Source organism: Tasmannia lanceolata, unplaced genomic scaffold, assembly GCF_043159265.1.
Source record: "Tasmannia lanceolata isolate RefF3 unplaced genomic scaffold, GAP_Taslan_0.1 ptg000012l, whole genome shotgun sequence".
Lineage (NCBI taxonomy): Eukaryota > Viridiplantae > Streptophyta > Magnoliopsida > Canellales > Winteraceae > Tasmannia > Tasmannia lanceolata.
The window spans coordinates 26,570,432-26,587,357 of record NW_027518689.1 but is presented as its reverse complement, the minus strand read 5'-3'; the positions used below and the strand labels follow the sequence as shown (position 1 = coordinate 26,587,357).

Here is a 16,926-nt window from a genome sequence, read left to right as displayed (position 1 = left end):
AAGAGTAATATTAGAATTTTCCATTTTGGTGATGTTATTGTTATTTGATTGCTCTATAAATTTTTTTTTTAAATTTTTATAAATATATAATAAAATATTAAAATATATTATTATATTCGGCGTACCCGAACGTACCCGCACCCGGTTTTTTTGGCAAATCACGTACCCACGTACCCTTGTCGTGTCGTACCCGTACCCGTACCCGTGCTTCATAGGAGAGAACGCTCTACTGTTCTCTCCCTCATACGATATATATATATATATATATATATATATATATATATATATATATATATATATATATATATATATAAGATGATTTCTTAGGTACACCCTATCTATGTTAGGTCCTGTAGAATCAATATCTAACATAATCAAACAACATAGGCAGCCAACCTATTTAAAAACTCTACCTCAGAAATTCTATCTGAGCTTGAGCTCAGAAACGCAAAAAATCTATCTGAGCTTATATATATATATATATATATATATATATATATGAGAAAAGTGTTCTTGCACAGCTACTCACATAGCTTATCTGAGCAGCTGCTTCAAAAACTAATGTGGCCCCACATTTTTTGGGTGATCCAAAGCATTCATTTGGAAGGCCCTTCCATGGATAGGGTGTGTACCAAAAATGAGCTCTTTAGGATCATCCTAACCCTACCATTTGTGGAAGGAAAAAATGGTCAGAAACAGTGTCTGTCCATTTTCCCTTCCACCTTTGATTGGGTTAGGATGATCCTATAGGGCTGATTTTTGGTACACACCCTATCCATGGAAGGGCTTTTCAAATGAATGCTTTGGATCACCCCAAAAATGTGGGCCACATGAGTTTTTGAAGCAGCTGCTCAGATAAGCTATCTGAGCAGCTGCGCAGGAACACTACTCTCTCTCTCTCTCTCTCTCTCTCTCTCTCTCTATATATATATATATATATATATATATATATAGAGAGAGAGAGAGAGAGAGGAAAAGGCTTGTACGCTCGAGCGTACCAAGCTTATGGTATGCTCGAGTGCCCAATCACATGTGGACCCACTTTGTTAGGATGATCCAAAGCATTCATTTGAAAGGACCTTACATAGATGGGGTGTGTACCAAGAATCAGCTCCATAGGATCATCCTAACCCATCCATTTGTGGAGGACAAAATGGACAGACCACAAATCTGCCCATATTTGCCCTCCACTTTTGGAGGGGTTAGGATGATTCAATGGAGCTGATTTTTGGTACACATCCTGTCTATGATAGGGCCTTGCAAATGAATGCTTTGGATCACCACAAAAGATGTGGGACCCATGTGATTGGGGCACTCGAGCATACCATAAACTTGGTACGCTTGAGCGTACAATCCTTTTCCTCTCTCTCTCTCTCTCTCTCTCTCTCTCTCTCTCTCTCTCTCTATATATATATATATATATATATATATATATATATATATATATATATATATATATATAGGAAAGTGAAGCTACACCGCCGGCTTAATATACAATGTGCCCACATTGTTTTGGTAATCCAAAGAATTCATTTGATTGGCCCTCACATAGATAGGGTGTCCACCAAAAATCAGCTCCATAGGATCATCCCAACCCTACGATTTGTGGAGGCAAAAATGAACGTATAAAAACCTTCACAAATTTGTCCATTTTTGCCTCCACAGTTTGAAGGGTTGGGATGATCCTATGGAGCTGATTTTTGGTGGACACCCTATCTATGTGAGGGCCAATCAAATGAATGGTTTGGATCACCAAAACAATGTGGGCCCATTGTATTTTAAGCCGGCGGTGTAGCTAAGTTAGCTACACCGCCGGTGTAGCTTCACTTTCCTCATATATATATATATATATATATATATATATATATATATATATAGAGAGAGAGAGAGAGAGAGAGAGAGAGAGAATGGTTTGTGAGCAGCTGCTCAGATAGCTTATCTGAGCAGAGCACACAAACATAGGGGGCACATTATTTTGATGATCCAAAGCATTCAATTGATAGACCCTCATATAGATAGGGTGTGCCCAAAAAATCAGCTCCATGGGATCATCCTAACCCTTCAAACCGAGGAGGCAAAATATGGACAAATTTGTGAAGGTTTATACACGTCCATTTTAACTCCACAAATCGTAGGGTTGGGATGATCCTATGGAGCTGATTTTTTGGGCACACCCTATCTATATGAGGGCCTATCAGATGAATGCTTTGGATCATCCAAATAATGTGGCCCCCCTATGTTTGTGAGCTTTGCTCTGATAAGCTTATCTGAGCTGCTCACAAACAATTTCCTCATATATATATATATATAGAGAGAGAGAGAGAGAGAGGAAAAGGATTGTACGCTCGAGCGTACCAAGCTTATGGTACGCTCGAGTGCCCAATCACATGGGTCCCACTTTTTTTGTGGTGATCCAAAGCATTCATTTGCAAGGTTCTATCATAGATAGGGTGTGTACCAAAAATCAGCTTCATCGAATCATCCTAATCCCTCCAAAAGTGGAGGGCAAAAATGGGCAGATTTGTGGACACACAGTGTCTGTCCATTTTGACCTCCACAAATGGATGTGTTAGGATGATCCTATAGAGCTGATTTTTGGTACACACCCCATCTATGATAGGGCCTTTCAAATGAATGCTTTGGATCATCCTAACAAAGTGGAACCCCATGTGATTGGGCACTCGAGTGTACCATAAGCTTGGTACACTCGAGCGTACAATCCTTTTCCTTATATATATATATATATATATATATATATATAGAGAGAGAGAGAGAGAGAGAGAGAATAGTGTTCCTGCGCAGCTGCTCAGATAGTTTATCTGAGCAGCTGCTTCAAAAACTCATGTGGGCCACATTTTTGGGGTGATCCAAAGCATTCATTTGAAAGGCCCTTCCATGGATAGGGTTTGTACCAAAAATCAGCCCTATAGGATCATCCTAACCCAATCAAAGGTGGAGGGGGAAATGGACAGACACTATTTCTGACCATTTTTTTCCTCCACAAATAGCAAGGTTAGGATGATCCTAAAGGGCTCATTTTTTGTACACACCCTATCCATGGAAGGGCCTTCCAAATGAATGCTTTGGATCACCTCAAAAATGTGGGGCCACATGAGTTTTTGAAGCAACTGCTCAGATAAGCTGAGTAGCTGCGCAGGAACACCTCTCTCTCTCTCTCTCTCTCTCTCTCTCTCTCTCTCTCTCTCTCTCTCTCTCTCTCTCTCACACACACACACACACACTTGGAATTCGGAAGAATCTTAAATGATCCCCTGCTCTGCATGGTAGGCGAGGTAGGATAGAGAAAAGGGTTGCCTTGCTAGATGTTCTCTATAGGTATGCTATAAGTACCTAACTGAATGCAATGCCTCCTAGTGGCGGTCGGTCAAGATGGAACTTGGCTTCTTGACCATGGGACGATTCATGAAATTGTAATAGATCAGTGGGGTAGCTCATGAGAGGAATTGTTATTGAGAAATCTGAAACTAGAAAGGAATTTTGGAATTCCTATGGAACCATAATAGTCTAAATGATATTAGCCTGGAGTTCGCTCCCAGCAATATAGGCATCCCTACCCTCTCACGTCAATCCCACGAGCCTCTTATCCATTCTCATTCGATCACGGCGGGGGAGGAAGTAAAAATTGAAAAACTCACAAGTTTAGGGATAATCAGGCTCGAACTGATGACTTCCACCCATCAAGGTGACACTACCGCTGAGTTACATCCCTTGCCTGCCCCCATCGAGAAATAGAACTGACTAATCCTAAGGCAAAGGCTCGAGAAACTCAATGCCACAATTCCACTATTCCTAAACACTTGGGGTATGTTGGAAGTCACCATTGTTGTAGAGCGGGGACTGGTTTTTAACTACGCATCTCTCTCTCTTTATCAGATCTTTGTCTTGATATTATTTGGTTATTAATTTACACGAATAGATGAATTGAGATCACTTTTGTCCATGCTCATGAGATCAAATCTGAATCCAGCTTGTCCACAACAGAGGAACTCTCTCTCTCTCTCTCTCTCTCTCTCTCTGGGGCCTTGTGAGCTGCAGTGGCCCTTGCTTCATGATTGAATATGAATAACCTGCCAAGCTCACAGGAAGATTTGACAACCCTATGAGAGTTGATGGTGAATTTCTTAGCTGGCCGAGTGGAGGTTCACCATAAGAACCTAATCCTAGCATTAGAAATAAAATCGTTGAAAGCAAAGCCACTTTGCCCAATTGCCCCATTATTAAAATTTAAAAAGAAAAAAGATCAGTAACATACTATCATCATGTGCGTAAAATATTAAGCCAAGACAACCTGGATGTATGAATAATGAAATTTTGAGTAACAGAAAAATAATAAATCAATAAATGTAAGACCACGAGACATATGCACCGGTGCAAGGAGGAAGGAGATGCAGAAGAAGAAAATGGAAATACAACTGAAAAATAAGAAATAATACCTTGATTAGATTCAAATGTGTGCGTGTGTGTTAGATTAATAGTTATAGGGTATTATAAGTTATAAGAAGGTTTTATATATGAAAGATTTACTAAACAAAATGATATAATTTGAAAATAGGGGTATTTTTGTCTTTTTAACATTAAGGATAGTTTTGCTGTTAGGATTTCCTTCAGTTCTCTAATGGCAGGTGGTCTCTGACTTATGATTGTAAAGTACGGGTGCTCTTTTGAAAATTTGAAAACAACAGGTTGTTTTGTAAGAATATGATACATAGACATACATACATACAGGGAAATGATATCAGCACTGTCATGTTTTGATATTTACGCGGTCCTAGCTTTTCTTTTCTTTTCTTTTTTAATTGGCATGTGAGAGCTTTTTGGGAACTGTAATAACCTTTTTGACAGCCCTTTAAACGCTAAAAGACAAGAAGCTTTAGCGGAAATATCAAAACATGGCAGTGCTGATATCATTTCCCTATATATATATGTGTGTGTGTGTGTGTGTGTGTGTGTGTGTGTGTACATATAGAGGAAATGGTTTGTGTGCAGCTGCACAGATAAGCTATATGTGCATGGCTGCACAAATCATGGGGGGGGGGGGGGGGGGGGGGGCGGGCACATTTTTTGGGGGATCCAAAGCATTTATTTGGAAGGCCCTTCCATGGATAGGGTGTGTACCAAAAATCAGCCCTTTAGGCTCATCCTAACCCTGCCATTTGTGGAGGGAAAAAACGGGCATAAACAGTGTCTGTTCATTTTCCCCTCCAACTTTGATTGGGTTAGGAACTTAGGATGATCCTATAGGGCTGATTTTTGGTACACACCCTATCCATGGAAGGGCCTTCCAAATGAATGCTTTGGATCCCCCAAAAAATGTGGCCTCCACTATGGTTTGATAGCTTATCTGTGCAGCTGCACAGAAACCATTTCCTCATATATATATATATATATATATATATATATATAGAGAGAGAGAGAGAGAGAGAGAGAGAGGAAACTGTTGGTGCGCTTAAGCGCCCAATCACATGGGTCCCACATTTTCTGTGGTGATCCAAACCATTCATTTGCAAGGCCCTATCGTAGATAGGGGGTGTACCAAAAATCAGCTCCATAGGATCATCCTAACCCTCCATTTGTGGAGGACAAAAATTGGCAGATTTGTGGACAAACAAGTCTGTCCATTTTGACCTCCACAAATGGATGGGTTAGGATGATTCTATGGAGCTGATTTTTGGTACACCCCCCATTTATGTAAGGGCCTTTCAAATGAATGCTTTGGAATATCCTAACAAAGTGGGCCCCCATGTGATTGGGCGCTTAAGCGCACCAACAGTTTCCTCGTATATATATATATATATATATATATATATATATATATATATATATATATATAGAGAGAGAGAGAGAGAGAGAGAGAAGAGTTTATGCGCGAGAAAAGAGTTTCTGCGCTCGAGCGCGGATGGGATATCTGCACTCGAGCTCAAAAGCCATTTCTCATTCGCTGTTAATTGCGGGCCCGTAGTTTTATAAACGACTTTACTTAATTTTCAAAAGACAGTTGAGCCCTCAAATCAATACGTAATAAATTGAAAATGACAGTCGAGTCCCCTCCTTTTCAAACAAAAATACGATTATGCTTCTCTGGTTCTCTCTCGCTGGACATGGGTTTTTTTTATCCTCGCTGTAGAAACCCTAGCTGGACATGGTTTTTTTTTTATCCCTAGAAAAAGATCCTCAGTGGAGAAACCCTCGCTGGACATGGATTTTTTTTTTGGATTGATAAATTTATTGTGTTGTGATTTGGATTCCTAAAACAAATTTTGATTCCGGATCTACAATCAACCACGGATAGAGACCAGGTGTAACCTGCTATAGAACATACATAAAATGAAAAATTAAATTACACGAAAAGGATCTACAGATTTAACCCCAAAAATAAAGGGAAAAAGGGGCAATAACAGATCTTTTGAATAACACAACACAAGATCTATAAAAGCCAATTGATAATGACAACTACGAATTCCTAATTTATTTAGGGCTTTAATTTATGCTGATTGAGGCTTTTTTTCTTCAGCTCGGATCTCCCGTATGGTGATGGGGCTTCTTCAAGTTCGGATCTCCCATATGGAGAAAAAAGATCAGACCACAAACCCTAGCTTCGTGGAGAGGGAGAGATACAACCTTCAATTGAGAAGGAGAGAACCCAGAAACCCTAGCTTCGTCTCTCCGTTTTTTAGGTTTTTTCTCCCGTATGAAAAGAACCCGGAAACCTTAAGTTGATACTTGAAGAGGGACTCGACTGTCTTTTCTATTTTATTTCAAAACAACCAAGGGGCTCGACTGCCATTTTGGAAATTTACATTTGCTTTTTTCATTCGTAAGGGCCCACACTAATCAGTGAATGAGAAACGGCTTTTGAGCTCGAGCAGAGATATCCCATCTGCGCTCGAGCGCAGAAACTCTTTTCTCATATATATATATATATATATATATATATATATATATATATATATATATATATATATATATATATATATATATAGAGAGAGAGAGAGAGAGAGAGAGAGAGAGAGAGAGGAAAAGGATTGTACGCTCGAGTGTACCAAGCTTATGGTACGCTCGAGTGCCCAATCACATGGGTCCCACATTTTTTGTGGTGATCCAAAGCATTCATTTGCAAGGCCCTATCATAGATAGGGTGTGTACCAAAAATCAGCTCCATCGAATCATCCTAATCCCTCCAAAAGTGGAGGGCAAAAATGGGCAGATTTGTGGACACACAGTGTCTGTCCATTTTGACCTCCACAAATGGATGGGTTAGGATGATCCTATGGAGCTGATTTTTGGTAAACACCCCATCTATGTAAGGGCCTTTCAAATGAATGCTTTGGATCATCCTAACAAAGAGGGCCCACATGTGATTGGGCACTCGAGCGTACCATAAGCTTGGTACGCTCGAGTGTACAATCCTTTTCCTCATATATATATATATATATATATATATATATATATATATATATATCTGTGTGTGTGTGTGTGGAAAATATCTGTTTATATGGTCAATCCAAACCAATTCACGATATTGGGCCCTGTCATTTAGCTTGATGATGGGAGCCACTGATTTGGTGCCCAAGAAGAAAAACTGTAACCTCTTGATCATCGCACACCTATGGGTGTTGCCTAACCCTTTAAAATTTAAATAATTCAAGTTAGTATCTAATTATATCCGCGGAGATTTATTCATTTATAAATTTATTTGCTGTTTTTAGTTCTACCTGAATCTTAAAGCATTCAATCTTTGATATTGTAAATATAAAATGTTTATCCCCTTGCCACCGCATATTCTGGTCTTGCCTTCATTTGTAGCGGGCATGGTTTAGTTGGACTTTCATCACTTTAAATGGATTGGTTTTTCATTAACTAGAATAGAACGTGCTTTCTCACCAAGTGCAAGCCCAACTTTCGTTGGGTGGCACCCTATACCTCTCTCTTGGAACTTGAGTGGTAGTTATATGTCTAGTATCAGATTTAAGATTGTGTTTCGATTATATATCTCGCCTTTACCCACTTTGTCCAATAGTCATTGTAAAAGTTCTTGCAGTTTTATATCATCCATTGTTATTTTATATGGATTATCAGATTCAATACTAGAGAAAATTAAATTTCATGCAATAGATGTATCTTCCAGAGTAGCCACATAAACGACTTATCCTATATCCTTGCCCCTATTTTTGACTCAGAAATGCTTATTTTCATTTCAATCGCATGCTGAGAAACATCTGATGTCAATGGTAACGTCCAATTGCCACTAACAAAGTCTTTGTAACGATCTGTTCTATTTTACTCCCACAGAGGATTTCATATTCCTGGATCTAACCACGGTTTTTTTCACAGGGGCTATGTTTTTGCTGTAAGCGTTCACAGAGTGCAACTTCTTCTGCAAGTCTTGAGTGTGAAACGCTTCCATCAGCAGCAGCAACAACAACAACAACAGCAAAATCAATCCAATGCTCAGGAGGAACTAGCCCACGGTGAAATATCCGAAATTTGCGACTACTTTAGTAGGCGTGTTGCGTCAGAGCCTTACGATGCTTCTAGGGTTGCATCCTTCATTACCCTTCTTACCCTTCCCATTTCCGTACTCCGAGAATTCTTGAAACTCATAGCTTGGAAGAAAGGACTATCACAAGGACAAGGTGGGGAAATAGCTCCTGCACAGAGGCCCCGAATCGAATTATGCCTAGAGAATCACACAGGTTCTATAATAACAGATGAGAATTCTGATAACTCTTCTACGTCAAAAAGTAACATCCATTATGACAGACCACATAACTTTGTTGATTTTGGCCTCACAGTAGTTCTTGACCCTGCTCAAATACCTCATATAAACGCTGCCGGTGGTGCTGCTTGGTTGCCCTACTGTGTATCTGTAAGATTGCGATACTCATTTGGTGAAAACCCTTATATTATGCTCGTTGGAATGGAGGGCAGCCATGGAGGCAGAGCTTGTTGGTCTCGACGGGAAGACTGGGAGAACTGCATAGACAGGGTGGATAAAGTAGTTAAGTATGGGAATGGGAGTTCAACAGATGCTAGTCAAGGGAGATTAAGAGTAGTTGCTGAGACTCTCCAAAGAGCTCTTCAAGTGTCACTCCAGCATCTGAGGGAGGGTTCAGCTAATGCGAGCTCTGTTCTAACTTGAATTTGCAATCCTTATGGCCCCCATAAGAGAACAATTATGAATGCTGATGATGAAAGCTTGTACAGAGAACTCAGATCAGAGTATTAATTTATCAATGGAGGGAGAAAAGTACAGTACTGATTGTAATGGATGGTGATTTTTGAGATTTCTAACTATTGATGGGGGTGGAGAATTGGTGTAGGATTTGTAGAGATTGGGAGGGAAGTTTTTTATGTTTTTTTTTTTGTAAAATTAGTTGGGTTTGGAAGTTTTATGGTTTTGTACAGGTCGCTGATGTAGTAGCATCCAACTCTGTAAAATCTAGCTGTTTGTATACTCTCTACAAAGATGGATTTTGATGCTGGTAAGTTTATTTTTGTCCCCCTTCGACTCCATGAAAATTCATGAAGCGCCGGTTTGAACCTGATAAAATCAATATTCCCACTGTTTAAGAGTGGATTGAGGGGGTGAACTTTTTTTGTTGTTGTTGAAGCTTAAGTGCTAGTAGAGTAGGGGAAAGCATCCATGTTTTCTTGTTTCCTGCCAGTAGTTGTTTAGAATGGGAAAAATTGCCTTGAAGAATCCCACGAGGTCATACAATTTATTTCTGGGGTAGTAGGGGACTGATGCCCGCACTCCCTTTTTTGGCAATGGCACACAGCATTTTGCACTTATCTTCTGAGTTAGGAAACAACAGCCTGCCACAGAAGTGTTAGTTAAAGAGAAGAGTGCCATTATTTAAAAAAAGGATTTGCTAGGGAATTTTGCGGAGCATTTCGCGGCTGACTTTTGCATGAGAGAACAGCCACAGAAGTTCACTTTTCAATAGATTTTGTCTTAATTCATTTAATTCATCAGAGGTTGCTCTCCTCATGCAAAATTCTGCAGCGGAATGCTTTTCGGCAAAATTCCCTAGCAAATCCCATATTAAAAAAAAGTAGTATAGATATCATTTACCTGTGTATATATGTTGTCTGCAAGTGCAAGTGAGGGTCACTCGTTCTGCGATTTCTGAACTTTAATGGTTTGAGTTTCGGCAACTCTGGCTCACTAGTAGGCATTGATGGTCTGATGGCAAATGTAGACAAAAGGGTGATATGGATCTTTCCGGGCGCATTAGGTGAGTAGGACGCCACTGAGGTAGAGATCTTGGCAATTTTTAGAGGGATTGGATTTTCTTCGCGTGAGCAGTTGCTACATTTGATCATTGAGGGAATTCCCTCAATGTGATTAGATGGAGGAGAGACAGGAATGTTTTGTTAACCGTATTCTAAAAGACGGGGAAAAAATCATTTGCTTTTCAAATTCTCTATATAGAGCTGTGAAAAAAAATTCAGCAAAAGAAAATTTACTATCTGTTCAACGTCAAGCAATACAGTGAGTCCCAGAATAGTAGTAAAGGCAAGATGTGCAGGCAGATCAACAAGGAAAAGCATTATTGGGGGCAGATTTAGGGGGGGGAATAAAGTTTATATATTTGATGTAAAATAGATAAAGGTATAAAAATCTGCAGAAATCAGAGGATAAGGATCATCCTATGGACGATAGAGTAAAATTTTCAAACCAATGTGCCAGCTCGGCAAACAAAGGCAACAGTCAATTTTCAACAGTGTAACGGAATGATGCACCAACAGTTGCTGCACAAACAAAACCATACTATAGTAAAGAAGCACATCCATGCTCCACCTGAAAATACACACTTGCTCTACTGATAGTTCTGGACTAGGCATTCTGTGAGAGCAGTTTGAGTCATCCATGGTACCTTTTTTCTCTGTGCCTCCCGAAATTGCTGAAACCAAGGAAAGAACACTCTCATATCTTCCTTTTCTGCTCCTTTTGGCAGCTTGTCTTCCTGTTCATTTCCCGACCTCAGCCTATGTTGGAATTCCAAAGCATTGGCAAACAACCACAGCCCTTAAAGAAGTGGCTGACTCCTTAGAATCATATACACCACAGCCTTATGTAGCGAAATATACTAAAAATTGTCTAATATCTCCTTAATTATTCAAGAGTTTTACTAACATGACAGGTACCCAACATCGTATTCCTAGAAACCATGTTCCTCTCATGCACCTTATCAAATGGACTCCAAGTTATCCCCTAACTCCATTTAGAATGTATCCAACAATGCAGACTAAAAAAATCTGCCTCAAATCTCATCTGCCGATGCCATCTTTCCAAACAGGTGGTATGTATAATACCCATCTCCACCAAGGATGATCTTACTGAGCTACCCAGAATTTCCTCCTATACTTGCATCGATTGCAGATGGGCATAGGGTCTGTGCAGGAACGTGAAAGTGGGGTGATAAACTCTGAATTCTGAACAAACCTTGAGCCATACTCTGATCTCGGTGTTGATGAATGCAATGTAATGGAGGAATTGGGTCAAGCTGATGCAGACATAACAGCCACCCCCTGCCTAAATTGACTCAGGAAGGCAACATGCAGTGGACTGAGAAGATGAAAGCACAGACACTTTCTGGACTCTATCAGTTTTTTTTTCCGAAAGAAAAATAAATGGTTACCGAGCAAATTTAAAAAGTTAAATCATTAGCTGCGTTAGATGCCAACTGTTCTTGAAGGTTGCAGAAAATTTTAGCACGACATAAAATTTGAAGAATGGTAGCCCGCCAACGAATATGTCAGTTACCACTATATAGCAAATTGGCATATCGATCTAATTTCAAAATATGGCATATGATGAAAACAATAAACTTGAAAATTTCTACGGACTGCAATTCCAAGAAAAAACAATTGGATCTTTGTAAATAATACATAATTCAGATGGATTGATACAAACCTCGGTCCAGATGGATTAATGCCAAATGTTTCATAAACTCGGAAGAGATATCTGCACCATATCTCATCTCTTTGTTCAAGCTGTTCAATACAAACCTCTTTGTTCACGCTGTTGACACAATGCGACCAACAATCTTCTTGACAACGCTGCTTTCCATGGTTTCTTTGACTCAGGATATCTCCACCTCTGTAATCTACGCAAATATATTATTTTGTCATCCAAAAAATAAAGGATATCTCCACCTTCTAGATGCGGCATACTTATTAGACATCACATAACCACCCTCCGTATTAGGCTTCAATTTCAGTAAACTTGTTTAAAGCAGTTTCTGCCAGTGTGATGTTTCTGCGAGTTTTACAAGAACTCAATATTGCTCCCCAAATGGACCCACTTGGTTCCACTGGCATCTTCTCAATCACATATTTTGCCCCTGTTAACCTCCCTGCTCATCCTAGAAAGTCTACCAGGCACCCATATTGCTCAACTCTTAGTTCAATACCACAATTTTCCTTCATACTGTTGAAATTCTACAAACCCTGGTTCAGTATTCCACCATGACTGCAAGCAGTAAGAACAGCCACAAAAGTCACTCCATTTGGCATTACATATCCATGCATCTCCTATAGCAATTCCAAATCTTTGCATCCATAACCATGGAATGCAAGCCCAGAGATCATGGCAGTCCAAACCACAACATCTCTTTCAGAACTCCATCGAAAACCTTTAGAGCTTTTCAATGCTTACACTTGCAGTACATTATCTATCAAAGCCGAGCCCTGAGAGGAGTTTGATATCATCTGGGTTTTACTCACCCAAACATTAATCCATCTCCCTTGATCTAGAGCTCCCATATCCGCAGCCACACAAACCAAGCAACCAATTGTCACTTTATAAGGCTTAACATTCTCAGCAAGCATGTCACTAAATAATTCCAGTACATATCCAATATTTCCCTTCTGTGCATATCCAGTAATCAGAGAATTCCAAGAAACAGGATCCCTACGAGGCATTTCCTTGAGAAAAGTAGAAAACTACTGGCAATTGCCAATTCTCCAACCTTGGCATAGCAATGTTGATATTCCATGAAATGAAATCTCTCTCTTCTACTCTATCAATAACTATCTGATATACATTTTTCCCCACTTTTAACACATACCTAAGAGGGCATTACCCACAATCAGGTTCCTATCGCTGACGAACTACCCCCCTTCAATCCATGGGTGAACTGACTTCCCATGACGTGCATCTCCCAGCAACCCAGAAGCTGTGAGAAGACTCACCATAGTAAACCCATTTGGCTTGAGCCCTAAACAACCCATCTCACAAAACAGTATTAACGATTCCAAGCACCATCAGAATCCAGTTTTGCAGATATGTGAACGATGAGAAGTCTGTGATAATGGTGGCTTTGAATATGATTCCCTTCTAATAAGTGATGCAGCACCGTGAAGAAAAATTGAGGAAAGAAAAATTGAGGAAAGGAGAGAGAAATAGACGAAAGGGGATAGAATTAGAAGAAGAGACGAAAATAACCTGAAGAAGAGACGAAAATAACCAAAAGAATAGACGAATTTAGGGAGAGAAGAGAAGAAATCAGAAGAGAAAGGAAGAAAACCAGAATTAGAGGGAGAAGAATCTTTATTCAGTATCAATAATCATCAAAAGTTACAAAATAAGTTGTAAAGAGGCATATAAATAGGCAATTAACAACCTAAAAGATAGAAACCTTCTAAAATAAGAATTCCTAAAAGACTAAACTTCCTAATTCTAAATAACATCGAAAAAAAACGCCTAAGAAATAAATAACATGAAAAAAATTAGAAATCTAAAGGGCAAATATGCCTCTTATTTAGGCCTAAAATCTGCATCATTCTCCCCCTGTTGAAAAAGAACTCGCCCTCGAGTTCTAGTCCACCTGGGTCAAGGATGTAAACAATCCACTGAAGTGGTAGAACGTGTAATCCGGCGGAAGCAATCATGATGTCTAACGCTCGAGACAATCTGGAGAAGTATCTGCAAGGTCGGAGGAAGAAGAGGAAAGAAAGTGCCAATGCAGACTCATGCGAATAGAATCTGCGTTGGAGAAGTAAACTAGCTGGGAAGATCGCAACGTACTCTTCCTAGATCAGCAAAACAACTATGAGCAGTATCAATCCATGATCAACATCAAGATGGTCATCTTGTGCACTGAAATCGGCGGGTTCGACCTCCATAATCATCTCGCTCGGGCATCTATTGGATAAGCAATGCTATCAGTGTGCTCATATAATGATATGGAATCGGCATCCTCAATGATCAGCTCGTGCTGTGTATGTTCTGGTAATGCCTCAAAGATCTGGTCACTCGGCTCGGACTCAGGCAATGGATCAACCTCACGTGGATCTGCCACAATATCTGCCTCAGAAGAGTGAAGCTCACTCTCTAGATGATCAGCAATCGGTGCGGCAGAAATCTCAGAAGCATCATGCGCAACGATGTCGATATCAGCAACCAACTGAGTCCCTAACTCTGGATCGTCCATCTCAGAGTCTGAATCTAATGGAATCAAATGCTCAACATCAATGATCTCATCAATACTAGTATCTGGACCTGTAAGAATATCAGCAACGGGTAAGACGGATGAAGTAGTGGAGCGGCTATGCAAATCTGACTCACGCATGCGATGGTCTAAATTCTCAGCTTCAGTTTTAGCTTCGCGTGCAGGACGGGCTGCTACTTGTTGTTCACGACGAGCTGCTTCTTCTCGTCGAGCGGCTTCTTCACGCTTCAATCTCCGTAGATAGTGGGCTCGAACCAAGCTCGAGCTCGCCTCGGCTCGGCCGGGCTCGCGAGCCTTACCAAGCTTGGGTTATATTAAGGGCAATGATATATTCACAGTTTCACACCCCTCATCTTCCCTGGACAGCCCTATCTAGTGTAGTTTGACTACTCTTTTTACACTAAGGGGGGTGGTCCAAGTAACAAATGGGGTTCCAAAAAAGAAGTGACATATTTTGCCTCCCCCTTTCACTCCCTGGACAACCCTTTTAGTGTATATATTAATATATAATATATATATTTAAATATATTAAATCCTTAACGAGCCTTAACGAGCCGAGCCGAGCCTGGGCTAGCTCGAGCTTGGCTCGTTAACTTAACGAGCCTGGCCAGCCGGCTCGGCTCGTTAAGGATTCGAGCCGAGCTTTTTTCGAGCAGAGCTCGAGCGAGCTTCCGAGCCCGAGCCAAAATTGACACCCTTATCTACGAAGGTACGTTGCCATGTGGTCCCATGAGCATCGGGCTTGTCGTCGCACAGTTACTTTAGCCCAGTAGATAGTCGCTTGGTGATCATGGCCATTGTACTCATGATAAGCGTCTAAAGTATCAATCCACTGTAAACATGCATCCTCATAATAGCTAAAGGTAGTGCGTTCATTCCAATAGCTTTCATCATACCCATCAAAATATGGAATAAATGGTGGAGGCATATGGATCAATGTCGAAAACTGAAAGCAACTGTCTAATCTATCTGGCATGTCGAAAGAAGCACAACGTCTGTCGATGATCTGAAATCGGATGAGTCAAAGTCGATGATCGGAAGAAGGGGCGCAATCAACGGTTGAGATGACTCCTGAAAATGGGCTGAAGACTGCTGTCCGCTGCTGAAAATAGGCTAGATGCGCTCTAAAAGTTGTCACGAACAACTTTCGGTTTGAAGTCGAGGGCCAATTTTGAACAGAAATAGCCCAAATAAGGAGAGAGAAAAAAACTAACAGAGAGAGGAGAGAGAAAGACAAAGAGTTGATTTTTATTTTTTTTTGGATGTCTAAAGGTAAAATAGGGGGGTCAAATTCGGTCAGAGAAAATGAGTGGGGCTGCCCAAGGTAAAGAAGCAGTAAAAGTTAATCTTCCTTAATGAAAGTGGGTGTCCAGATGAAATAGAGGGGAGTTAAATTACGGTATATTATAAGGTAATAATAACACAAAAGGTGGGGGAGTCCAAAGGGTGTAAACGGAGGGTGGAATCTATAGCCCAATGAATATAAGTGGGGGTGCTCAAGGGAAAAACAGAGGGCAAGGTATTAAATTAGAAGGAAAGTTACCTTTACTGTGACTTTTAATATCACTTTGGTGGGCTGGTAACCGAGTACAGCTTAAGATGTGGGGACCACTCTTGTCACCTCTTTTATTTTCTCATGACACGTGCAAGTGAGGCAACCTCTCCTTTTGTTTATTTGGATTTGCTACCTACAACTGTCAGTCACTAGGTAACACCAAATAAAGTAAGTTGCCTCTTTATTCTTGCCAATTAATAAGCATACAGTGACTTACCTTGGGGCAAATTACCATGTGACAACTGACAACTGACAACTAGCTTTTTCTTCTCTTGAAAGACACGTCTTGGTTGCTTTTATAACAGGTGGCCTTATTTTGACACCGGATAAAGGAAAGTTGCTATTTCTTAGCAAACCTAAATATATATAACTCTCCTCTTTCTAAGAAAAAGGCGACTTGCCTTTATCAGATAACCATGAAAATAGAAACTCTCGCTCGAGTTTCCTGACGGGAAAATGGCTGCGCTAGGGATTGAATCTTGGTTCGTGGCTGAGACAACACAAGGTGTATCTCACTGGATCCTGGATTGGGTTTCACACAAAAACCTCTGTAGAAGGGTGCTTATATAGCTGTTCTAGTATAAGATTAGGAGAGGCTGAAAATGAGGACTGAAAATTGAGAAGAGATATGGGTATTTTGGGTTTCGATTGAGCTAGGTTTGGTGATGGTGGAAGGTTATGGAATATGGGTTAAGGTTTCAGGTGGATGAAAAGGAAGCAAGGGAAGAGACTGGACACATGTTGGATGAAAAGGAAGCAAGGGAAGAGACAGGACACATGTTGGCTTTAGTGGATGAAGGAGCTCTTCAGCTCTCTTCTGAGCAACCTGTTGACTTACCACCTGAGGTCAACCAGATATTACAGGAATTTCACGATGTGATTCCTGGTGAG

General features: G+C 40.4%; 1 protein-coding gene across 1 annotated transcript in view; it reads left to right on the top strand.

Moving 5' to 3' along the window:
• The window catches only part of SWP (RNA polymerase II transcription mediator), a 36,723-nt gene extending 27,216 nt beyond the window's left edge, over nt 1–9,507 (top strand). The window contains exon 8 of the mRNA XM_077391941.1: nt 8,353–9,507. Within this exon, the coding sequence (XP_077248056.1) occupies nt 8,353–9,160 (808 nt within the window). The 3' untranslated portion in view covers nt 9,161–9,507. The remainder of the gene's footprint in view (nt 1–8,352) is intronic.
• The last annotated feature ends 7,419 nt before the right edge of the window (nt 9,508–16,926 follow it).